Here is a 26,822-nt window from a genome sequence, read left to right as displayed (position 1 = left end):
AGAACCATTCATTCATGAGGAAACTGCGAGCCTCATAAATGTGTATGCTCCATATCAGTTTCAAAATATAGTTTCAAAAAAGCTGACAGAATTTAAGGTAGAAATAGATAAATTTACAATGATGCTTGGAGACTTCAGTGCTTCTCTTTGAGTAATGAATAGAACATGTAGATCAAAAAATCAGTAGAGAAATAGGAGATCTGAACAGCACTGTCAACCATGTTGGTTTTATTGATGTTTATAAAACAGAAAGTGCAAGTGCAGAATGCATGTTATGTTCATGTATAATACATATCATGTTCACAAAGATAGATTATATGCTAAGCCATAAAACACGTCTTAGTAAATTTCAAAAGATTAAAGAATTTCAGACCACACTAGAACTAAATAAACCAACAGCCAAATATATTGAGAAAGGCACTGCTAAATAGACAACACTTCTAAGTAACCAGTGAATCAAAGTAGAAATCCAAAGGAAATTAGAAATGATTTCATACTAAAAGATAAAAGTATAACATCAAAATCTGTGACATGTAGCTAAAGCATTCCTTGGGAAGAACTTTATACTTTTAAATGATAACACTAGCAAAGAAGAAAGGTTTAAAATTGATGATCAAATTTTCTACCAAAAGAAGTCAGAAAGAATTAGCAAACGAAAGTAAGAAGTAATAAAGATGAAAGAAATAATAAAGATAAGAGCAGAAAACAGTAAAGTAAAAACAGAGAAAATTGACAAGTTCAAAGTTGGTTCTTTGAAATTAAAACCAAATTAATAAACTCCTAGCAAGTATGAGAGACAAGAGATAAAGAAAAAGCACAAATGATCAAGGATAAAACAGGGAATGTCACTATAGATGCAACAGACTGATAAGGGAATATTATGAACAACTTTATATTAGTAAGTTGCAACTTCAGGTAAAGTAGACAAATAGCTTGAAAAATACAAAGTAACCAGAACTGACAAGTAGTAGAAAAATCTGAACTGTCTTATATCCATTTAAAAAGTGAGTTTATTGTCGAAAACTTTCCCACAAAAAAAACTCCAGATGCAGATAATTATCATTGGTAAATTCTATTAAACTTATAAAAAAGAAATGATATCAATCTTTAACAAACTCTTTCAGAAAATATCAGAGACATTTCCCAACTAATTTAGTCAAGTTAGCCTTATCCTTTTTTTTTTTTCACCCTGATACCAAAACCTGACTAAGATATTAAAAGAAAAAATTAGTACAGGCAAGCATTATTCAAACATAGATAAAAAAGCTCTTAACAATATTATCAAATCAAATCCAGCAATATAAAAGATACATCACACCCACTAGGGTTTTTCTTAGAAATGCAAGGTTAGTTTAACTTTCAAAAATTACACTTTCCAAAAAAAAATTACACTTCCAGTGTAATTCACCATATTAACTGAATAGACAGGAAAAATTGTATAATCTTCTCAATAAATAATGAAAAAGCATTTGACAAAATTAGCACTTAATCAGTGATGAAAATTTCTCACCAAACCAGGATTTAAGGAAACTTCTTCAACCTAGGATTATAAAGGATAGAGGATATCTACAGAAGAATCTACAGTTAATATCATATTTAATGGTGAAATATTGAATACCCCCCTAATAAGTTCAGGAACAAGGCACAAGGTGACTGTTCTCACCACATCTATTTAACATTGTCGTAGAAGTACTAGCACCTTTTCCTCCCCTAAGAAAGTTCACTGTCATCACCAGGGTATACTAGCCTATTTGAAAGATAGTCCAGTGATGACATCTGGTTAGACAACTTTGTTTTATTTTATCATTACTACTTTTTAAGCTACTTACATACTGATTTTTTTTTTACATACTGAATTTATTCTTGGTATTAAAAAATGTATTTCATTGTGGCAAGAACTACTTAACATGAGAGTTACCTCTTAACATATTTCGAGCATATAATATGATATTGTTAATCACAGGTACAATGTTGTACAGGAGATCACTTGCGCTTACTTATCTTTCATAACTGAAACTTTATACCGGTTTATCACCAGCTCCCCATTTCCCCCTCCGCCCAACCATTCTATTCTCTGCTTCTGTGAGTTTGACTATTTTAGATACTTCATGTAAGTGGAATCGTGCAGTGTTTTGTCTGTCTGTGACTAGCTTATTTCACTCATTATAGTGCCCTCCAGGTTCACCCATGTTCTATAGCAGAGTAGTGTATTTTACCAGTTCAGTTTCCTGGGACTGGATTAGTGCACAACTTACTGTCTCAACCTGTCCAGTCTTACTTACATGGTTGTTTTCTTTGCCACTGAGCAGGTTACAGGCAGGCTAACTTTAACAAATGTTGGTTTAACAGATAGGATATTGCTTTTAGCCTAAATTTGTAACACAAATGTTTGATGAACTAAGTAGTGTGTATGTAGTTTTTGTGAATTAGGATATTCTGTCTTGGTAAGTTTTTAATATTTTGTTTAAAAATCTGGGGTGCCTGCGTGGCTCTCAGTTGGTTAAGCATCTGCCTTCAGTCTCAGGTCATGATTTCAGGGTCTTGGACTCCCTGGGAGTGGGGAGTCTGCTTCTCCCTTTCCCTCTGCTCCTCCCCTCTCTCCTCTCTCAAGTAAATAAATAAAATTTTTAAAATTTACAAGTATGCTACTCTTTTTTCTGAATAAACCATATAGTGTGATGATACAATTTTATGACCTTACTGCAATGTTTATTATAATAATTATTCATATGCTCCATTAACATTAGTAGCACCAATTACAATTTAAATCATTTATTATTGGAGGAAAGTGGTTTCAGTGCTTGTTTTACTGACATGCTTTAGATATGTACTGATTGAGGCCTTTTTGATGTCATTCTTGGAGCATTGTACTAAAGAGGACTGTGATTCAGAGGATATATAAAGTTGTTGGTTGGAGAATAGGAGGCTGATTTTTCTTGATCATATTTAATAGTTTTTCCATCTTCATTGGGAAATAACTTGGAACAGTTGTGTTTAAAAGTATTGTTCTATTTAAATCTCATAACAGGACAATTAAAATGAATGCTAGAAAATTTTGTAATAATTTAAAGAGTTGTTTACTTTTTATATACCAAAAAATGTGGATTATACTGATGCCATATTTCTTCGGTGGGTGCATATTTCTGTTTTTAAAAGGATATCCAAGAAGCAAACTTCAAGACCTCGAGTAGCCGATTGCTTGCAGCTGTTATGTCCGCTCTTTGCCACACTTCTGTTAAGCTGACTTCTATCTTCCCTATTGCATACGATGGAGAGGTACTGCTACGATCAATTGTTAAACAAGTTAGCACAGAGAATGACTCAACACTAGTTCACAGGTTTCCCCTTTTGGTAGCACATATGGAGAAACTCAGCCAGGTAGGTCTTTTTCTGAACTTTTATACTGAAAACCACAAAGGAGGGCCTATTTAAGTTGGTGCTTATTCTTCTGTATTGGTGTTTACCAAACAAATACGTGTTTCACAAGAAGACCTAAAATTTAAGAGGGAAAATTTTTTCATGTTTACCTATAAAGCTGTAATATTTTTTCCCTAATTTTTAAAATTTTGAATGAAACCTAACCTACTAAAAAAAAATGTGAGGGTCATGCAATGAATTCCCACATATTTTTTATATGCCAAACCCCTTGAAAGTTGCAGATACTATAAGCTTACTTTTATATTATAATATTTTAGATTGCCAAGATAGAAATTGAGGGAAATAAATTTTTGAAACATTTTTTCAATAACATTTTGATGTGTTAAAATAAACATTCTAAAACAATCACAGTAGTAACCCATTTAGGTTTATTAGAAGGCACTATAGAAAAACAAATTAAATACACAAGAAAACCATGTATAATATTAGCAAGTCGATGAGAAGTAATCTTTAAAATGAAAGCCAAGAAAAACAGTAGAATATAGAATAGTTATCCTAATTACTTTACAATAGCAATTTTATGTTGACTGAAGCAATAGAAAAATTATGAGAAAATTTTAAGTGACATACAGAAATGAAGGACAGTAGCAGAATGGGAAGAAAATTTATAGTTAATATAATACCTTTGTAGAATTACTAGAAATAATAAGAGTTAATATAAGAGGAACTTTAGAGAGTAAGCCAGCATGGGAAAAATTTCAGCCTTACTAGAAACTAAATGTGAATGAATTGAAGTACTGATTTATTTGTAAAAAATTAGGAAAAATGATTTTTTTTCTCTTACTAAGTCCTACTCTGCTGAGACTATGAGGAAACCTACTAAATTTATAGACGGTTTCTGTCATTATGTAATTAGTCTAAGTAATCTTCTTTCAGTCTTTCAGCAGTTATTTATTGTATTCTTAGTATTTACTGGGATTATAATTAGGTACTAGTTGAAACAGGAGTAAAAAACATAGCTGTTGAATTGGTGGAGCAGTGGATGTCTATAAACTGGAAGATATTCTTACGGGATAAATCGTCAATTCAGTATTAGGTGTGATGAGTATTTGCAAAGGAAATTGTCCAACGAAATAATTGAAAGACTGAAGTTTTATGTGTATTTTATTAAAAGGAAAATGGGAAACTTTAATGAGAGCCTTGGTATGTTCATCGCTAAATCAGATAGTTTAATTTGGATATATCAGTGTGACAGAAAAGAGCTCAGCCTTTAAAAATAGCTATATTTACACTTATTTTTTTAAGATTTTATTTATTTGACAGAGAGAGAGCATAGCAGGCAGAGTGGAAGCAGAGGGAGAGAGAAGCAGGTACCCTGCCGAGCAAGGAGCCCAATGTGGGACTCAATACCAGGACCCCAGGATCATGATGTAAGCCGAAGGCAACTGTTTAATGGACTGAGCCACTGAGGCTTCCCTATATTTACATTTAATATCAAGAGTGATGTTGGGGCTCCTGGGGTAGCTCATTCGGTTAAGTGTCTGCCTTCAACTTAGGTCATGATCTCAGGGTCCTGGGATTGAACCCTGCGTTAGACTCCCTGCTCAGTGAGGAATCTGCTTCTCCCTCGGCCCCTCCTCCCCTCCCCACATCCCTCCTCCTGTACTCTTATGCATGCGCTTGCTTTCTCAAATAAATAAAATCTTTTTTAAAAGGTGATTTTTTTATTAGAAAATCAGAAACCAAAGTATATATCCTTTATGACTATGGTATACTATGATGACTGTGTAAACTGTGTGCTAAAGGCATATGTATTTTGTAATACGTATGTAGTACATATTTTGAAAGAGAATACTGAGAAATGAAAATAATGCTTAGGTGATAAAGTTATGGGTAATTCTCTTATTTTTCGTTTGGAATTCACTTTAGTGTTTACAATGTTTTCCTTAAAGGTATAATAAAATTTCTAAATATTTAAAGATTTTCAGAACTACAAACATTTGGTAATTATTAATAACTAATAATTCAATATTTGTAGGTCTTTGTTAATATTCTATGAAGATCGAATGCATCTTCTATTATCTTAATAGATATTGCAGGATTCTACCATTTGTGTGTAGCATAATTTAGTTAATCTTTTCCCTCTATAAATACACATATTTAGATTGTTCCCAGTATTTTAGTATTTTAAACATGCTGAAAATGCCATTGACTGCATTTTTATGCGTGTTCATGATGATTTTTCCAGACTAAATCACCTGGAGTGGAAAAATTCTTAAGTGAAAGGAAAACACCTCAAGACTTTACAATGATCAAATTGTCCTCCCGAAAGCTAGTGTCACCTTGCATTCCCCATCACTAGTGAATGAATTCCTTTTTCTAAAATTTAGGTGGCTAGTGATATGCATATATGTATATGTATATGTATATGTATATGTATATATTTTTTGATTCTTCAACTAAAACATTGACACCGTTAACTCCATTTTAAGATTATATGGGAAGCTTCTTGTATTAATCTTGTTAGTCACTAATTAGAAACTAAGTGGGTATAACTAGATAAATATACTTCACCCATACCCCTAATAAAGTCTTTCCAAGGTTGTTGATTATGGAATACACTGGGGATTGAGTTTCATCCAAAACTGATTTTCTGAGAAGTGCCAGAAAGTAAAGTTCTGGAGAATCAAAGTGATATAAAGGATAGAAGAATTATAATTTTAACAAAATCAGGAGTTGATTATTGTAAAGCCAGGAAAACTAATTACATAAGAAATTGATGTGTTATGGTAATCTTATTCAAATGATAATAGAAATAATTTAAAAATGGAGGATTATCTCTAAGAGACTTTTTGTTAAGCCTAAGATTATGCTTTTAAGAAAGATATATAATAATGCTTGTGATGATTTTAACTGAATTTTATTAATTAACTTATTAACTTAATATTCTGTCATGGGTTGAATATACACTCATTTACATTTTTTGTCTTGGTAAGACTAATTTAACTTTAAAGATGCTTTACTGCCTTGAGATTTTATGACTTTATGAAATCTTTTGAATTTGTTACATATGCTATCTCTTATAAAGCAGTATGGAATGTTTATAGAAAGCAGTATGGAAGAACTTGTGTGTTCAGGGGGCATTCAGGTGATTTTGATAAATGAATTACAACATGTAGTTCCTCTGATTTTACAGAAGTTGAGGCATTGCGAAGAAGCTGGAACTAAATCCCAGGTTGTTTGATTTGCTAGTCTACAGTAAAATTGAAATGGTCATTGCTCACAATTTGCCCCCTCACAAAATCAGATGCATTTACACCCTGTCCATAGCGGGCTAAAAGATATGGTATGGGATGGTAAAAAATAATAAAGAGTGTTCATGCTGGATATCACTTAAATTAATCATCTTTTCCCTTTATTTCTGGAAAAAAATATTTTCCCCCCTGGTCTTTAATGGGACTTTATAATTTCTTATCTTGAAAGTTTTCCATTGGTAGGGATTGGAATTTCTTAGGAAATCAAGTATAGTAGGAAATGTAAAACTGCATAGGAGTATTTGTAGTAAAATTCCATATTTTTATTATATGCATATACAGAAAGAATTTTATTAGAAAATAGATTTGGGGGCACCTGGGTGGCTCAGTGGGTCAAGCCTCTTCCTTTGGCTCAGGTCCTGATCTAAAGGTCAAGGGATCGAGCAGTGCACTGGGCTCTCTGCTTAGCAGGGAGCCTGCCTCCCCCGCTCTCTCTGCCTGCCTCTCTGCATACTTGTGACCTCTCTCTTTGTATGAAATAAATAAATAAAATCTTTTAAAAAAAAAAGAAAAGAAAAGAAAATAGATTTGTACATATTTTTTCTCAGTTGCCTTACTTCCTGTTCACTTTGGCAGCTCATATACTGTTACTTTACCTCTAAATATACCAGAAATAATTATCTTATATTGGAATCTTGCCCTATAAAAAAAGCTTTTCAGATAGGAGTGTTTTTCTGTCATATATGATTGTTATTGAGAAGTTAAGAGAATAAGTGAAAATGACTAAAAGCTAGTAAAAAAAAATCTCATAAGGATGTGGTACTTTTATGATACACAGAGAAAATAATTGAAAAAAGAACTTCTAAGTGAAAAGTAAATTCAGTGGTTCCACAAGCAACTGGATGGATTTATAGACATAGAGTCAGGCCTGAATTTTAAGGGTGTCATCTAGAAAAATAAGATTTGCAGTTGAGGGCTACTCACATGAAGGAAAATAAAGCAGTAATATCCTGGAACTTTTTTCTTTTCCATGTACCATAGAGTGAAGAGAATATCTCTGGTATGACAAGCTTCCGTGAAGTTCTAGAGAAAATGCTGGTTATTGTTGTGCTCCCAGTCAGGAATAGCCTGAGGCGAGAAAATGAACTCTTCTCCTCCCATCTGGTTTCCAACACCTGTGGATTGCTGGCCAGTATTGTCAGCGAGCTGACAGCATCAGCCCTGGGATCGGAGGTAACGTTATATTTTGAGACTGGGTAATAAGTACATGTTTAAACTTTCCACATAGTTTCTTTTTTCACATATTTTGGCTTTGTAGAAACTAATTTTAATCCCATTTGTGTTGTTTTTCTTTCAAACAACACAAAACCTTCCAAGCTAAATTGTTTCTTTGCTTTTCCCTTCCTTATACTACTTCTCTGTTCTTGCTTGCTCCCTCTCTCTCACGTTTGCCCAGGATGTCACAGTAATGCAAACTGTATGTTTTCCTTATATGCTCCATAGTACAACCTCACTGCGATGTCACAACAGAAGCAAAAATCGTTCGCATTCCTGGGTCATGCATAATGGAAATGGGGCTACTAATAGTGAGCATATGGTATGGAGGAGGTAAAGAGGATTAGACCTTAGTTCTGCTCACTTGACTGACACTAGACAAGTAACGTATGTAAAATGGGCCTTCGGTATACTCACATTGCTGTACAGCCAAAATTTTAAAAGGAACAAATATTACTGTGTTTGGGAAAACTACTTTGAAAGGGCTTTACATTTTGTAAAGTAACATTTTTAACCATTTCAGTGCCCTGCTCACTCTGTTGTTCAATTTATATAAATGTTTTGACTGAATTTAGTGAAGTTTTCTAATTTTATCCCAAAAAAGCAGACCTTAGATTGGTTTTGAAAATTATGTCCTAGGGCGCCTGGGTGGCTCAGTGGGTTAAGCCTCTGCCTTCAGCTCAGGTCATGATCTCAGGGTCCTGGCATCGAGTCCCCCATCGGGCTCTCTGCTCAGCAGGGAGCCTGCTTCTCTCTCTCTCTCTCTCTCTCTCTCTCTCTCTCTCTCTGCCTGCCTCTCTGTCTACTTGTGATCTCTCTCTGTCAAATAAATAAATGAAATATTAAAAAAAATAAAAATCATGTCCTAATGTGAAACACCTTCTATCACTCAAATGAATGTTTAATAGCTAGCGTGTATGCCATTGCTTACAAAATAACATCTTCTTTCTCTTTTACTTTTATAGTTCCTAGCCTTTGTTTTTTCTTACTTACAGATTTATTTTAGAATCTATGGTTAATTAATTCATGTAGTCTATACTCATTACTGATTCATAGTGACAGTTTAGCCTTTAGGATTTCTGAATGATTACATGTACCTGCGCATATTTTAGTATTTCACCCTGGGAAGCACTTCCTTCATTTCTTTGTTAGCTTTGACTTAGCTGTAGGAGGTCATTGAATCCCCTGTCAGAAAATTTTAATTTGGTTCTTTTTTTTTGCCCCACTTAGTCATTCAGCCTATAATATACTTCCCTTCCATACCAGATCCTGAAGGAGAAAGTCTCTGATACATAGCTCCCCCTCAGAAGGTTACTGTCTAGTTTTCCCCTATGAGCTTTTTTTTTAATGAAAAAGAATGTCCCAAATTGCAGGTGCCTAATATACAAAATTGGAAGTTTACAAAGGTCCTGGCTTAGACACCCATATTTCTTTCTTTCCCACGGCAGTTTAAAATTTTTGCTAGAATCATAAACTTCAGTTTTTTCCTCTTGTGGGTCTTCCAGATTTCTGCAGCCAATTTAGATCAAAAGCTGGCTCCGTAATTAAAAAGAGCGGTTTCAAGCCAAAATAAGTTCACTGATCATCTCTAATGAGTCTGTAATTAGTGAGGCTGTACTTGTTTGTGTATATATATTCAAATATTGAAAGCCAAGTTATCATAATATATTTTAGTGGTATTCAAACTTAAGACATAGAACATTTTTTGCTAATAAAAGTCTTCAGAACTCCCAGATAAGAGGAGGGATAGGATAGCCTGACTGACAAAGGGAAACTTAAGTCCACTTCCTTGTTGACTACCCATCTCTGCTGAATCCCTAGAGCCCGATGTCTCATGGTTTGAAAACTTTTGGTCCATAGAATGTTGGTGAAATTTTGGTATCTCTTTTCAAAGTGAGTGATACAATTCGTTCATATGTTATGACCGTAATTACTTACAGGTTTATAGTTCTGACATTATAAATTAAGTGAAATGTATAGTCTCCTATGACTAAGAGAAGAAAATACTGTCAAGTGATAATGATTTATAAATTTAAAATCTGGTTTTATTGCTGGGTAATCTCCATAGAATGTATGTTTAGGAAGGCTTACAGCCACTTGTTAAATGTAGGTTATCTTTTTGAACTTCTTAGAAATTTGGGGGTTTTGTTAAAGGCATGTTATTAACGCTCAGGTACAGACTGCTGACATATAATTGCTTTTGCTTTTGTTCCTAGGTTGATGGACTTAATTCTCTCCACTCCGTTAAAGCCAGTGCTAATCGATTCACAAAAACAAGTCAAGGAAGAAGTTGGAACACTGGGAATGGGTCCCCTGATGCAATCTGTTTTTCAGTAGACAAACCTGGAATAGTTGTGGTTGGTTTTTCTGTCTATGGAGGAGGTGGAATTCATGAATATGAATTAGAGGTATTGGTTGATGACGTAAGTACAACTCTTAATCTTGCTGTGTGGGTTACCATTATCATAGTAAGGCTGCCCAGATCTTTGAGGGGTTAGCTGATTAATCATAATCATCCTGGCAGATGTGAAAGAAATTGAAAGAAAGTGATCCTGCATGATTGCTTTGTGTGCCATTCTGGATCACTTCTGCCTCATATTTTTTACACTTCCAGGGGAGATGTTAAATGAAAAGACTAGAAATTACATAGCTAAGCCCCTGATTACAACTTTTGTGTAATTTTTTTTTTGCTGTTGTAGTTTTTTAAGAAATGAGAACGATAGATCAATACTATTACCTGTATCAGTGATTAAAGCAGTTTTGTTATAGAGTGCTAATGGATGATTCTTAGTAAAGATACTAACTGATTGATTAAGCTCTATCTTACTATATTCTCTAAATTACTTTAAAAACCTGATTTATCACTAAGTTTTATTAAAATGGGACAGAAAGTTACCTGTAAATCATTTAATAATAAATGGAAATCTATCCATATCTTGATTCTTTGTAACAATTAATTTATTTCCCTAATTCATTAAGTTCTATAGTTAGAGTTGAACTCTTCTAATGAAGAAGTGGGAATCACTTTAAGACATCAGATGAGGAAAGCCCATTTATATGATTTAGGTTCTAGTGTCCTCAGGAAATCAGATAAAAGTGAATAGTTTAGCATACCAAAAATTTTTTCTTCAGTATGTATGAGGATATGCTGATGGATAATTTTATATGCAAGAAAATAAACTGCTTAAAACAAACAAAGTTAAGAATATGGTGGGTTTTGTTTTGTTTTAATTAGAGTGAACATGCAGGAGATTCGACTCATTCTCATAGATGGACATCTCTAGAATTAGTCAAAGGAACCTATACAACAGATGATTCACCCAGTGATATAGCTGAAATCAGACTTGACAAAGTTGTTCCTTTAAAGGTAATTTCATTATGTTTCTTTTGTAAATAAGAGGTATTAATATGTAGCTTACTTAAAAAGTAATGAGAAGTATTCCTTTAAGTGGTGCTTTAAATGTTATTGAGTCACTACTATACTCCTGATATTGTACTGTCTTATATTCTATTTTTGCAAAAAATTTCTTAAAAATCTGGTTTGGTAGAAAGTACTGTTAGGTTTTGGAGTTAGATGGAAGTAGCTTCAGATGCCTGCTCTTCCACATAGTAGCTCTAAGACATTGAACTTCATTCATTATTTAGCTACTGTGGGACTTATCTGTAGATTGGGAAGGATAGCACCTATACTGTAGTGTTGTTTAGGTAAAATTAAATAATGGAATAAAGTACTTGTCTCCATGCCTAGCATAGCATAGAAGCTCAGTAAATATGAGTTCCTGTCTTTCCTTCTCATTGTGACAAAACTCACTTTTTTAAAAGGTGGGCTTGGGGGATGCCTGGGCAGCTCAGTGGGTTAAGGCTCTGCCTTCAGCTCAGGTCATAATCTCAGGGTTGTGGGATCGAGTCCCACATCAGGCTCTCTGCCTGATGGAGAGCCTGCTTCCCCCTCTCTCTCTGCCTGCCTCTCTGCCTACTTGTATTCTCTCTGTCAAATAAATAAATAAAAACCTTTAAAAAAAAAAAAAAGTGGACTTGGGGCACCTGGTGGCTCAGTTGGTTAAGCTTCTGCCTTCGGCTCAGGTCATGATCCCAGGGTGCTGGGATCGAGCCCCACATTGGGCTTCCTGCTCAGTGGGGAGCCTGCTTCTCCCTCTCCTTCTCCCTCTGCTTGTATTCTCTTGCTCTCTCGTACTTTCTCTATCAAATAAATAAAATCTTTTTAAAAAGTGGGCTTAATAAACTATTAGTTAATAGTAATTTAAATTACTATTACTCTATATAAGTTGTTTATGCATGTAACTTTGTTGTCTAGCAGTAAATAACGAATTAGCAAAACAGAAATTGTACTTAACCTTAATTATGAATGGAGTGATTCCGAATTCAACTGTATATTGTTATTTTTTTATTTCTTTTCAGCGTAACAGTATTCATTGTTTTTGCACCACACCCAGTGCTCCATGCAATACGTGCCCTCCTTAATACCCACCACCTGGCTCCCCCAACCTCCCACCGCCTGCCCCTTCAAAACCCTCAGGTTGTTTTTCAGAGTCCATAGTCTCTCATGGTTCACCTCCCCTTTCAGTTTCCCTCAACTCCCTTCTCCTCTCCCATCTTCCCATGTCCTCCATGTTATTTGTTATGCTCCGCAAATAAGTGAAACCATATGATAATTGACTCTCTGCTTGACTTATTTCACTCAGCATAATCTCTTCCAGTCCTGTCCACGTTGCTACAAAAGTTGGGTATTCATCCTTTCTGATGGAGGCATAATACTCCATAGTGTAAATGGACCACATCTTCCTTATCCATTCGTCCATTGAAGGGCATCTTGGTTCTTTCCACAGTTTGGCAACCGTGGCCATTGCTGCTATAAACATTGGGGTACAGATGGCCCTTCTTTTCACCACATCTGTATCTTTGGGGTAAATACCCAGTAGTACAATGGCAGAGTAATAGGGAAGCTCTGTTTTTAATTTCTTGAGGAATCTCCACACTGTTCTCCAAAGTGGCTACACCAACGTGCTTTCCTACCAACAGTGTAAGAGGGTTCCCCTTTCTCCACATCCTCTCCAAAACACATTATTTCCTGTCTTGCTAATTTTGGCCATTCTAACAGGTGTAAGGTGGTGTCTCAATGTAGTTTTAATTTTAATCTCCCTGATGGGTAGTGATAATGAAAATTTTTTCATGTGTCTGATAGCCATTTGTATGTCTTCATTGGAGAAGTGTCTCTTCATATCTTCTGCCCATTTTTTGATATGATTATCTGTTTTGTATGTGTTGAGCTTGAGAAGTTCTTTATAGTTCCTGGATATCAACCTTTTGTCTATACTGTCATTTGCAAATATCTTCTCCCATTCCGTGGGTTGCCTTTTTGTTTTGTTGACTGTTTCCTTTGCTGTGCAGAAGCTTTTGATCTTGATGAAGTCCCAAAAGTTCATTTTCGCTTTCATTTCCTTTGCCTTTGGAGACATATCTTGAAAGAAGTTGCTGTGGCTGATATCAAAGAGGCTACTGCTTATGTTCTCCTCTAGGATTCTGATGGATTCCTGGCTCACATTGAGGTCTTTTATCCATTTCGAGTTTATCTTTGTGTACAGTGGAAGAGAATGGTCGAGTTTCATTCTTCTACATATAGCTGTCCAGTTTTCCCAGCACCATTTATTGAAGAGACTGTCTTTTTTCCACTGTATATTTTTTCCTGTTTTGTCGAAGATTAATTGACCATAGAGTTGAGGGTCCATATCTGGGCTCTCTACTCTGTTCCACTGGTCTTTGTGTCTGTTTTTATGCCAGTACCATGCTGTCTTGGTGATCACAGCTTTGCAGTAAAGCTTGAAATCAGGTAACATGATGCCGCCAGTTTTATTTTTGTTTTTCAACATTTCCTTAGCGATTCGGGGTCTCTTCTGATTCCATGCAAATTTTTGGATTATTTCCTCCAGCTCTTTGAAAACTACTGGTGGAATTTTGATCGGAATGGCATTAAAAGTATAGATTGCTCTAAGCAGTATAGACATTTTAAAAATGTTTATTCTTCCGACCCAAGAGCATGGAATGGTCTTCCATCTTTTTGTGTCTTCTTCAGTTTCTTTCATGAGTGTTCTGTAGTTCCTCGAGTACAGATCCTTTATCTCTTTGGTTAGGTTTATTCCCAGGTATCTTATGGTTCTTGGTGCTATAGTAAATGGAATCAATTCTCTAATTTCCCTTTCTGTATTTTCATTGTTAGTGTGTAAAAAAGCCACTGATTTCTGTACATTGACTTTGTATCCTGCCACGTTACTGAATTGCTGTATGAGTTCTAGTAGTTATATTGTTATTTTTATTATAGAGCAGAATTTGGGATAAGGTAAGTTCATCAGAGACATTATCAAAAAGAGTTTAGGTACTAAAAAATCAAAAAATCTTCACTATGAGGTATATATCGTAGATCATGCAGACATTCATGTCTGTATCTCGTGTTTTCTATACATAGTGCATCTTATTTAGGACAGCTTTTGCTTACGAATATTTTTTCCCGTTTCTGTCCACCTAACTATTTCCATCTTTGAGTGTCTCTTAAAAAAAATATAGTAGACTCACCACTATTTTTCCCACATTTGAAATTATTTCAAAAGTTAAATCCATCAAAAAAAATTAGATAATGTATTTTAAATCTTTTTTGTTATGGTTAATATGCTTTACATTATGGTTAAGAGCAGGAACTAGCGTCAGACTACCTATATTCAAATACTAATTCCATCACGTATTAGCTGTGTGACTTGGGGTGAGTTACTTAACTTCTCTGTGCCTCAGATTCCTCATCAGTAAAATAGACATAGTAATGGTACTTACCTCATGAAGTCATTTTAAGGTATAATTTGATTAAAGCATTTGAAATACTTAGTATACTTTCCTTTAAATAGTAAACATCAGTAAGTGTTGCTTATCTTCCAGTTTGATTCATTCAAATGTGTTTAACCAAATCATCTATAAATGACAAATTCAGTTTATTTGCCCAGTTTTTTTATATCCTTTGTACTTTATAAACATGCTTTATATCTTGATTGTGAAGGAAAATGTTAAATATGCTGTGCGCTTGAGGAACTATGGAAGCCGTACAGCCAACGGAGATGGAGGAATGACCACCGTTCAGTGCCCTGATGGCGTGACATTCACATTCAGCACATGCAGCTTGAGTAGTAATGGCACAAACCAAACCAGAGGACAGATTCCACAGATACTCTACTATAGGTGAGTGTGTGTGTAGAAATAAAGGGACTATTTTTAAGTGATATGACATATACAGTTTATTACCAAGGTAAAAAATGCTAAATTCATAGTTATAATTATGCTGTGTAACTGCCTTGCACATACTTGTGCTAATTCATATAAAAAGGTCTCATTTTCATATGTAAATTCAGTATTTATTGTAAAGGTGAGTGCTTTAAAATGTAGTTGCCATTATTTCTTTAATATCCTTGAAATATTTTGTGTCTTGGACATGTGTGCTATTGTTACTTTTTTTTTTTTTAAGATTTTATTTATCTATTTAACATACACATATCTCAAGTAGGCAGACAGACTGGAAGAGAGAAGGGGGGAAGCAGTCTCCCTGCTGAGCAGAGAGTCCAATACGGGGCTCTATCCCAGGACCCTGAGATCATGACCTGAGTTGAAGGCAGAGGCTTAATCCACTGAGCCACCCAGGCGCTCCACTATTGTCACTTTTTTTTTTTTTTTAAGCTTTTATTTATTTGACAGAGTGAGATTACAAGTAGGTAGAGAGGCAAGCAAAGAGAGAGAGAGAGGGGAAGGAGGAAGCAGGCTCCCTGCCCAGCAGAGAGCCCGATACAGGACTTGATCCCAGGACCCTGAGATCAGGACCTGAGCTGAAGGCAGAAGCTTAACCCACTGAGCCACCCAGGCAGCCCCTCTATTGTCACTTTTATAGTTTGTATCTACAGTTTCAAATTTAAGTGGAATTTATTCATTTCTTTTTTTTTTTTTTTAAAGAGTTTTTTTTTTTTTTTTAAAGATTTTATTTATTTATTTGAGAGAGAGAGACAGTGAGAGAGAGCATGAGTGAGGAGAAGGTCAGAGAGCGAAGCAGACTCCCCATGGAGCTGGGAGCCCGATGTGGGACTCGATCCCGGGACTCCAGGATCACGCCCTGAGCCGAAGGCAGTCGTCCAACCAACTGCGCCACCCAGGCGTCCCTATTCATTTCTTTTTAAAAATACCAAAAATTAATGATCAAATCAACTCTATCCAAGTACTAGTGTTGCCTTGATCCTATTATCCTGTCTGCAGTGTATTTTGATGTCTGTAAATCTAGTTCTTAAAGCCCTCGAGTACATAATGATGTGTTCTTTAACCATTCCGTATGTAACCGGTACGTAAAAAGGAGGATAACAATTTGGGGTAAAACAAAAACAAAAACAAAAACAACTTCTAAATATACATTTGTCACCACATCTTAGTTTTCCTTTTAGTGAGTTAGCTGGAGTCATACATAGTAAGTATCATTGACCGTAGCTACCCTCCATCTGACTTGGCCTCAGATCACCAAGGTTGTGTATCACTTTCAGAGATTTGCTGCTTATTTCTCTTTCCTTCATAAACAATCTGGGAGCACTGCCTGGCAATTTATACAAAGCCGTTCCCCTGGATGTAGAATTTTCTCCTGCCTTTCTGCGTGTGAAATAAAATAGAAACGGTAGGTGTTAAATAGCTTCCTGGTGGCAGGTTGCTGCTGAGATACAAGTTTTCTAGTCCTTCTACCAACTTGTGAAAAACTTTTTGTTACATAGCACTATAACAAATAGTATTCTCTTTCTCAAACCATACATTAAAAAGTCATATCATGCGCAGAAGTTATATATTCCAAAAAGCTGGGGAGCCCCTTAGAAGCATCTGCTATCTAGATTTTATTTCTTACACAAAATACAGTGTTTTAGATATTTATGTTTCCCACCAGCTTTACCAACCCTTAGCTTTAAATTTAAAATTAATTAAATTTAGGGACGCCTGGGTGGCTCAGTTGGGTAAGGGCCCAACTCTTGATTTCAGCTCAGGTCGTAATCTCAGGATTGTCCAATCAATCCCCACATCAGACTCCACACCCAGCATGAAGCCTGCTTAAGATTCTTTCTCTCCGTCACTCTCTGCCCTTCTCCCTCCTGCCATGCACACGTACACACTCTTCTCTGTGTCTCTCTAATTAATTAATTAAACAAAGTAAAATGTTTCAAATCTGACTTTTTCTAATCCCCATTATTAACAGTTCGATCCAAACCATCACTAGTGCTCCCTGGCTAACAACTATCACAACTTCTAACCCAGTCTCCATCCTTTTGCTGTGGTCCTGCTGCAGTCAGTTCTGCACAGTGCAGCCAGAAGGATCTTACACCGAAATGTGCATCAGGGCAAGTGCTGCCCTTGCTCAGCTTTCCATCCCAGCATGAAATGTACAGACTCACAGAAGCATACAAAGCTCACATGATCTGACATCTGTCACCCTCCATTCTCCTTTCATTCCAGACACACTTGTCACTCTGTTCCTTAAACTTGCTCATCTTGTTCTTGTCTGAACCTTTATCTTACTGTTCCTTTTGCCTGAATACTTTTCCCTCAGCTTTTTCTTTTTTTTTAAACATAATTCAGGCCTTTTTCAAATATCGGTTCCTAAGATAGACTCTCCTTGGTAGTGTCTTAAAATAAGTGAGGAACTCTGATGTAAATATGATAACTAAAGTTAGATCATGTTTTACCTACCCTGTAAAATTTCATATGTTACTCTTGTTACAGGAGTGAATTTGATGGAGATTTACAATCCCAGCTTCTAAGTAAAGCCAATGAAGAAGATAAAAACTGTAGCAGAGCTCTCTCTGTGGTAAGCACTGTTGTTCGAGCTGCAAAAGACCTCTTGCACAGAGCTCTTGCTGTGGATGGTAAGACTTTTATTTGCTTAATAGTCATATTTTAAATTCTTTATTCTCTAACTTATACACAGGGTTAAGAAGAACCATCTTATAGAATCCCAGAGTATTTTATTCATGGTAGATCTGTACATGTATATACATTCATTTTGTATCAGTTGTACTCTCCATATGCAGGATTTTTTAGGGTGTTCAAAAGCAGTTAGCTGATACCTGTTACTTTCTCAGTTAACCTAGTAAGAGAAAAACTCATCAGTAAGCTGAGTGTTTGCTTTATCCTTCCTTTAGGAGTAGAGAAGCATTTTGTTTTCTCTTTTAGGCATGTTTTTCTTCCTATGTATCCTATTTCCAGTAATGGTATCACCATTCATCCAAAGATCTGGGTAACCTAAACTCACTTATCTGATTTGAGTTCTGGGAGTTCTTCCACTGGCAACTCTCCAGTTGGTATTCCCCTGTCTGTTCTTCTGTGGTTCAAGCTGCCATGGTGCAGGCCTGTGTCCTTTTGCTCATGGATGGGACGCATCCCAGCAGTCTCACTGCCGCCTTTCTCCCACTCCTCGTCCATCCTGCACACTGGCAGCAGAGCTCGTTTACAAAAGGATTCATTGCTACCCACCCGGTCTTACTGTTATCTAGACCATTTGTTCCTGAGCCTAGTGCACACCTGGGAATCACCTAGTGAATCACCTGGGAAACTTTCTTAAAATAAAGAATATTTGGCCTGTCCAAACTAGAGGTTTGGGTTGGGCTAAGGAACTATTATTTTTAAATAAGTGCATCCTATATCCATCAACAAAGTGCTTTCTCTGGTAAAATAGAAGACAATATAGCTTAATAAAGGTAAGCATTTTTGTAGTGTTTAATATGTGCAGGCATTGTTCTAAGCGTTTTACATATATTAACTCAGTTTTCATAACATCCAGTGAGGGAAGTACTGTTATTATTCTTTTGTACAGAGGAGTAACTGAGGCACATACCAGTTAAGTAATTGGTGTAATGTCACACATGTAGCCATGTGTGGTATCAGCTATAGTGGTTTAAAATCATGGCTGGTACTTTAGGTTTTAATCCTGGCTTTATCATTTTACAGGTATATGATTTTGGGTAAGTTACTTAATATTGTGTGCCTTGATTTCCCCTTGTAAAAAGCGGAAATTATAAAAGTATCTTATTGTGAGGATTAATTGATACGGCTCATGTGTATAAAACCCTTAGAAGAGGGCCACGTCCTTTATAAGCATTCAGTCAATGTCAACTATAATTTTATTTTGCTCAAAAGAATAGAATATAGATTTAGTACAGCGTATATACATTACAATGAAATTACCTTCTAACTATAGTTTTAATACCTTTTTTAGCTGATGACATTCCAGAACTGCTTAGCTCTTCCAGTCTGTTTTCCATGCTGCTTCCCCTTATTATAGCCTACATAGGACCAGTAGCTGCTGCTATTCCCAAGGTGTGTAATTTAATTCTGTTATTTTGAATATTTTTTTGAAATATCTCTTTTTTTAGACTTTGTATCTATCCTTAATAAACACTTCCATCTTTGAGGTACCTGGGTTACAAGTAACACACAAAGGTAGATAAGTTAAATGGTAGACATTATCAGTTAAATCTCACTGTTCTTCGTTTTATTTACCGGATTACTATGCTTATTTACTGGCTTTACATTTGATGAATTTGGGAATGAGAAATATACTTTAGAATTACGATATGTAAGGAGAGCTTAAGTTAACATACATTTTCCTAATTTATGGAATTGATGCCAAGTCTTTCTTTTTGGATAAGAATAACAATGTAGAAGGATAGGAGTCTTTTACAACTGTGAAATAGTCAAGACATGAAGGTAATCATAAACTATTGATTCTTAGGCATAATTAAATATTGAGTAAAACCCAGTTTACAGCAGATTACAAAAAGGCAAAGTGTTTAAAAGTATAGACGAGGTTATTTTCATGTAACATCTAAAACATCTAAGGTAAATCTTTTTTCCATAGAACAAATTTCCTTGAATAAAAACTTAGCTAGAAGAATTCTCAGTAATGTTCTTGGTAATTAAGGGTAGCCAACAATTACAGTAATTAATAATTTTAAAGCAATTTTTACCTTTATTATCTCTTTTAATCATTTTTTTTATCCTAGGTGGCTGTAGAAGTCTTTGGTCTTGTCCAACAGTTACTTCCCTCAGTTGCCATTTTGAATCAGAAGTATGCACCCCCTGCATTCAATCCCAATCAGTCGACAGATAGCACCACAGGAAACCAGCCTGAGCAAGGCCTGTCTGCTTGTACAACCTCTAATCACTACGCTGTCATAGAGAGTGAGCACCCCTATAAGCCGGCGTGTGTGATGCACTACAAGGTAGGCGCCGGTTCCTAGGTGGAGTTTAAACGTAAAACTTGGTTTGATGTTTTATAATGCTGTCTTCAAGTATACTTTGTTTAGATACTTTCTGTTTAAAGGTATAATTTTTTTGCATTTAAAAATAGAAATCAGCAGGTGGTTAGGCGCTGTCAGATACACAAAGGGGTTTAAAGACAGAATTTTTATTGTTAAAACATGTAGTTTCCGGGTATTTATGAGAATTGTGCTAATATGTCTTTATAAGTATAATGCAGTATATAATGTTAAACATATTATGTATTGTAATAGTAGTGGATATAAACATCAAAATTTAAAATCATATTTTTGGAACTGATAATATTTATACCACAACCTGAGCTCTGAAAATTTGCATATCCAAGATAGGATTTAAGGGGCTCTAATACAGATAATGTCGAACAAAAACCATATAAAATATTTATAAATACAATATTATTGTAGAGTATCCAGAATCCTCCTTCCTTGCTTTTTAAGTTGTGTCATGTAAATTAAGGAGGAAAAAGAGGATTCATCTACTTCATCAGTTTAATAATACGTTTTATTTACTTGTAAAATATTCAGCTTTTTATGTAGACAATGGTAAATATATAAAATGACAAACCAGTACAGTCACTCCATTTGTCCATCATCCCAGATTCAGTAGTTACCAAGTCTTTTTTTTAAAGTTTTAATTTAAATTCCAGTTGTTAGCATACAGTGTAACATTAGTTTCAGGTGTACAATATAGTGATTCACTTCCATACATCACCCGGTGCTCACAAATGCACTCCTTAATTCCCACCACCCATTTACCCCATCTCCATACCCAACTCTTGGCCAGACCTGTTTAATTTATTCCCCACCCATTTTGTCCCTTTCTAGATTATTTTAAAGCACATTTGTGGATGTTTCATTATACATTTCTAAATATAAGGACCCATAAAAAGTAACTATATTATTATTACACCAAAAAAGCTCATTCCTTCATGTAACCATGTGCACATTTTTAATTATTTGAATTAGGATCCAAATAAGAGTTTAATTTTTTTTAATTGCTTGAATTAGAATCTAGATAAGATCCACACATTGTGATTGTTTATTATGTCTCTTAAGTCTCTTGTTATCTACAGGTTCTCCTCCAACTCTTTGTTTCCTTACATTTTATTTAAGAAACTGGATCATATGTCTCTGTTAAATAGGAGCCTCTTCATCTTGCCTTCTGAATCCTTTAGACATACCCCCTGTGGTCATTCATAGCATCCTTCCTCTCTGGTGTAAGGTATTCTAGGCTCCTCTTTTAAATCTCTTGCCTTAGATCTAAACCCAGCCATTTTTACAAAATGCCCTGGTTCCTTTTAATGGTTATAGGTATTTAAAGGCCAAAATTTGGGGCGCCTGGGTGGCTCAGTGGGTTAAAGCCTCTGCCTTCAGCTCAGGTCATGATCCTGTTAGGGTACTGAGTCAACCAAGTATCTGCCCGGCGCAGTCGGTTTCAATAAGGACCCCGAGTTCTCAGAGCCAAGGGTTTATATAGCATTTTTCAAGGCACTTTTTCATAGCTACAGCCACACTTTGACGATTTAACTTTATTTAACTTCGCCACCCCAGCATCACCCTGGCGGTTACGTGAGATTTAGGTTTAGAAGAATTTTAACTTTATTTACATTTCCTTCTGCCTCAGCCTCCTTCAGTTTTATGGTGGGGAGGGCGACACCAGGCCTCAAGGAACTGAGCCATTGTCTCTGGAAATTGGGATATTACCAAGGGAGACTCCTGTCTTGCAGGATTGTGATCTCTGCAAGTTAACTATTTGTTTTTCATTAACATCCGGTCCCTGTGGCGCCACCGCCTAACCGCCTTGGTGGTTTATGATTAAGTTGTTTTTTCAGGTTTTAGCTAGTTCCTCTTATCTCAAGTCACGTACACAGTGTCAACCAGTTAGGCACGCTCAGTAAAATAGCTTACTGGCCTTCAGGCTGGCCATTCTTATGCTAACCCACTCTTACAATCCCAGGGTTCTGGGATCTAGCCCAGCATCAGGCTTTCTGCTCAGCAGGGAGCCTGCCTGCTTCCCCTCTCTCTCTGCCTGCCTCTCTGCCTACTTGTGATCTCTGTCAACTAAATAAATAAAATCTTTAAAAAAAAAAAAAATTCATACCTGTAGGAAAAAGTGATTTGTGCAATGATCACCCATATGCCCTTCACCCAGCTTCATCAGTTAATATTTGCCACATTTGTTGTATTTATTTATATGGATTTACTACTGCTGAACCATTTAAGAGTAAGTTGCAAACATCATTACCCATCACCTTGTTCCTAAGAACAGTGATTTTTCTGTATAGCAACAATACACCAATCAAATTTAGGGAATTTAACATTAATGCTATATTATCATAATTAATAGTAGTAGTAAATCATATTATAAGATAAACATTTTTGCCAGTTGCCCCAACAACAGCATTACACATTTTTCTAAACCCAATTCTGGGTTCCAGCCGAACCCATCCACTGCGTTTGTTTGTGATATCTTGTCTGTCTCCTTTGATCTGAAACAGTGCCTCAGGGTTTCCTTGTCTTTCAGGACATTGGCATTTATGAAGAGTACAATCATTGGTTTTATAAATTTCCTTTTATTTGGACTTGATTGTTTTTTAATGATTAAACTCAGGTTGAGTGTTTTGGGCAGCAACACTTCATAAGTGATGCTGTATTCTTTTCAGTGCATCCCATCAGGAAGTACTTACCACTTGATTAAGAGGGTATCTGGCAAGTTTCTCCACCAAAAAAGCATCTTTTTTCCCTTTGAAAGAAAATGGTTGTGGGTAGGGGCACCTGGGTGGCTCAGTCAGTTAAGCAGCTGCCTTTGGCTCAGGTCATGATCCCAGGAACCTGGGACTGAGTCCTACGTGTTCAGTGGGGAGGCTGTTTCTCCCTCTGCTGCTCCCCCTGCTTGTGCGCTCGCTCTCTCTCTCTCTCTCTCTCTCTCTCTTTCTCACTGTCAAATAATAAATAAAATCCTTGGGAAAAAAAAAGAAAGGAAGAAAATGTTCATGGGTAGACAGCTAGAGACTATATAAAAAATATCATTTCCTAACAAATTTCACCCAGGGCTTTTAGCACCTATTGGTGATTCTTAACCCAAATCACTTGTTCCTGTAGGAAGTTTCAAAATGGTAGCTTTCTAATTCTCTTACTCCTTTCATTTGGTGTTCAATTTTAAAAGAGTTTTCCCATCCCCGCCACTTTTAAACATCCATCCATTATGTTACATGTTTATATCAATACAGGTTTAAGAATTTTCTTTTTGTTTAATGTTACAATCCTTTGCTGTCATTATTCATTTTGATGCTCAAATTTTAGTTGATTTGGCAGAAAGTTCATTCAAGCTGGATTCTTTGTCCTTTTCCTATGTTTTTTTCAGTTTTTGAGCATTCCTTTTTAATTCCAGTCAACATCATAGGGGTCTTTTCTTTATGCCTATCCCATTTAGATGTCACTGTAAAAAACAATTTCCTAAGCAATTTCCTTTCAAAATGTTTGTCTTTAGAATATATCCCAGTGACATTATATAATGAAATACTATATTCAGAAGTTACTTAGAGTAGTTCTTTTCATCTATATGTGCAGGCTGCTTTATGATCACTTTGCTGTAAGGATAGCCCTATTTGGTTTTTTGTGCTTAATTTTTGTGGTTTTTCCCCATCCTACTTGATTTAACTTTATTTTTTATTTTTTATTTAATTTTTTTAAAGATTTTTATTTTGATAGAGATCACAAGTAGACAGAGAGGCAGGCAGAGAGAGAGGAGGAAGCAGGCTCCCTGCTGAGCAGAGAACCCGACTCGGCTCCATCCCAGGACCCTGGGATCATGACCCGAGCGGAAGGCAGAGGCTTTGACCCCCTGAGGCACCCAGATGCCCCTAATTTTATTTTTTAAATGTGTAAAATAGTTAACATGACACCAGAAATAAAGTTTTACAAAATCATATGCTCAGAATTATGAGGCCCTTCCTTTTCCCTTCTCTGGTTCTCACTTACTACACTGAGTATCCTGGTGTTTCTTTGTTTCCTTTTTTGAAAAATAGATAGACGGATATAGATGTAGTCTTCTTTTTCTTTTAATGGAAAATGGTAGCACACCATGGCACCTGGGTGGCTCAGTCAGTTAAGCGTCTTCAACTTAAGTCATGATCTCAGGGGTCCTGGGGTCAAGCTCCATATTGGGCCCTCTGCTTGGTGGGGAGTCTGCTACTCCCTCTACCTCTGTGCTCTCTCTCTCTCACCCTCTCATTTAAAGCAAATAAATAAAATCTAAAAAAGAAAAATGGTAGTACAGCAAATACACTATTTTGTACTTTTTTAATGTACAACATGCATAGAAATCTCCCCATATCCACTTAAAGAAATTATCCTCATTCTTTCTTAAAACTGGTTGGTACTCCACTGTGAAGATACATCATAGCTTTTTCAGTCAGTCTTATCTATGAGCATTTAGGGTATTTGCAGTATTTTGCAAATTTTTGTGCAATGAATAACCTTGTGTATGTGTTTGGGTTTTCTTGTTTGTTTATTCATGTATTTAAAGAAGTATATCTTCAAAGTAAATTCTTAGAAGTGGGATTGCTGGGTCAAACAAATATAGACTGAAGAGCCATATGCTTCATACATTGGAGGTTACTGATTCAGAAAGTGAATGAATATGTAGCTTTGCTAGATGTTGAGAAAATCCCTTCTGTAGAGAAAATCCCTTCTGTAGAGGCTATACTATTTTGTGTTTCCACCAATGTTTGAGAGTGCTTGTTTTCTCACAGCCTCTCCAACAGAGTACATGATTAAATTTTGGACCTCTAATAAAATGGAAGAAATGTTATTTTACTTGTGGTTTAATTTGCATTTATGTAATTATGAACAAGAGCTTTTCATTTAAATGGAGTTGTGGTTTTTTTTTTAAGATTTTACTTATTTATTTGACAGAGAGAGAGATCACAAGTAGCCAGAGAGGCAGGCAGAGGGGGTGGGGGAAGCAGGCTCCCCGCTGAGCAGAGAGCCCAATGCGGGGCTCGATCCTTAGACCCTGAGACCATGACCCTAGTCGAAGGCAGACGCCTAACCCACTGAGCCACCCAGGTGCCCCTGGAGTTTTTTGTTTTTTTTTTAAGATTTTATTTATTTGGGGCACCTGGGTGGCTCAGTGGGTTAAGCCTCTGCCTTCGGCTCAGGTCATGATTTCAGGTTCCTGGGATCGAGCCCCGCATCGGGCTCTATGCTCAGCAGGGAGCCTGCTTCCCCCTCTCTCTCTGCCTGCCTGCCTCTCTGCCTACTTGTGATCTCTATCTCTCTCTCTCTGTCAAATAAATAAATAAAATCTTTAAAAAAAAAAAAAAAGATTTTATTTATTTGGCAGAGAGAGAGATCTCACAAGTAGGCAGAGGCAGGCAGAAAGAGAGAGGGGTGGGGGAGCAGGCTCCCTGCTGAGCAGAGATCCTGATGCAGTGCTCTATCCCAAGACCCTGAGACCATGACCTGAGCCGAAGGCAGAGGCTTAACCCGCTGAGCCACCCAGTGACCCCTAAATGGAGATTTTTTTTTTTAATCCTACTAAAGATTTTTGCTTTAGTCTAAACTAGGTAATTTTTTTAGACCAATATCTTAGGAGATTTCTTTTTTTTTTAAAGATTTTATTTATTTATTTGACAGACAGAGATCACAAGTAGGCAGAGAGGCAGACAGAGAGAAAGGGGGAAACAGGCTCCCTGCTGAGCAGAGAGCCCAATGTGGGGCTCGATCCCAGGACCCTGGGATCACGACCCGAGCCGAAAGCAGAGGCCTTAACCCACTGAGCCACCCAGGCGCCCCTCTTAGGAGATTTCTTAAGGCTCATATATCCTATAACTATTTCATAGCTTACTATTGACGTGGTCCTGTTTAATTGTAATTTGACTTTTAAGACAGGATTTTTCCTGCCATGGTGGTAACAAAAGCTTAAAAGTGGCCTTAAAAATAATGTAATTATTGGGGCGCCTGGGTGGCTCAGTGGGTTAAGCCTCTGCCTTCAGCTCAGGTCATGACCCCAAGGTCCTGGGATTGAGCCCCGCATCGGGCTCTCTGCTCTGCGGGAAGCCTGCTTCCTCCCCTCTCTCTCTCTCTCTCTCTGCCTGCCTCTCTGCCTACTTGTGATTTCTCTCTCTCTGTCAATAAAATCTTAAAAAAAGTAATAATAATAATGTAATTATATGTCATGAAAAACTCACATTACAATAAAACTTTAGGTTAAGAAAACATAAAAATCTAGGTTTTCATCATGTGTTTTTTTTTTTAAGATTTATTTATTTATTAGAGAGAGAGAGCACATGTTGTGGGTACACATGGTGGAGAGCAGAGGTAGAGAAGCAGACTCCCATATGGCTTAATCTCACAACCTTGAGATCATGACGTGAGCTGAAACCAAGAGTCAGATGCTTAACCAACTGAGCCACCCAAACACCACTCATCATGTGTTAATATTTATTTATTTTCATAATATATGAAGTTCTGAAGTATTTTGTTACTGAAAAGTATCATTTGTAGCACATACTATGAATAACAGATAACCTAAAAGTGACTAAAACCTTAGATTTTAATG

The 26,822-nt window shown here is 36.3% G+C and overlaps 1 protein-coding gene across 13 annotated transcripts in view; it reads left to right on the top strand.

Annotated features, from left to right (window-relative positions):
• The window catches only part of MYCBP2 (MYC binding protein 2), a 283,092-nt gene that overhangs the window by 137,124 nt on the left and 119,146 nt on the right, over positions 1-26,822 (top strand). For 12 of the 13 annotated variants that reach the window (XM_044249910.1, XM_044249914.1, XM_044249911.1 and 9 more), the window contains 8 exons: positions 3,157-3,378; positions 7,674-7,865; positions 10,124-10,330; positions 11,143-11,274; positions 14,968-15,146; positions 17,703-17,845; positions 19,195-19,295; positions 19,982-20,200. In XM_044249910.1, the coding sequence (XP_044105845.1) occupies positions 3,157-3,378; positions 7,674-7,865; positions 10,124-10,330; positions 11,143-11,274; positions 14,968-15,146; positions 17,703-17,845; positions 19,195-19,295; positions 19,982-20,200 (1,395 nt within the window). The remainder of the gene's footprint in view (positions 1-3,156; positions 3,379-7,673; positions 7,866-10,123; positions 10,331-11,142; positions 11,275-14,967; positions 15,147-17,702; positions 17,846-19,194; positions 19,296-19,981; positions 20,201-26,822) is intronic. The other variant, XM_044249909.1, reaches the window with a different exon arrangement.

The sequence above is a fragment of the Neovison vison genome, chromosome 5 (assembly GCF_020171115.1).
Source record: "Neovison vison isolate M4711 chromosome 5, ASM_NN_V1, whole genome shotgun sequence".
In the NCBI taxonomy this organism is placed as follows: Eukaryota; Metazoa; Chordata; class Mammalia; order Carnivora; family Mustelidae; genus Neogale; species Neogale vison.
Note: the sequence above shows the minus strand (reverse complement) of the source record. Positions and strands in the feature narration are given on the sequence as shown.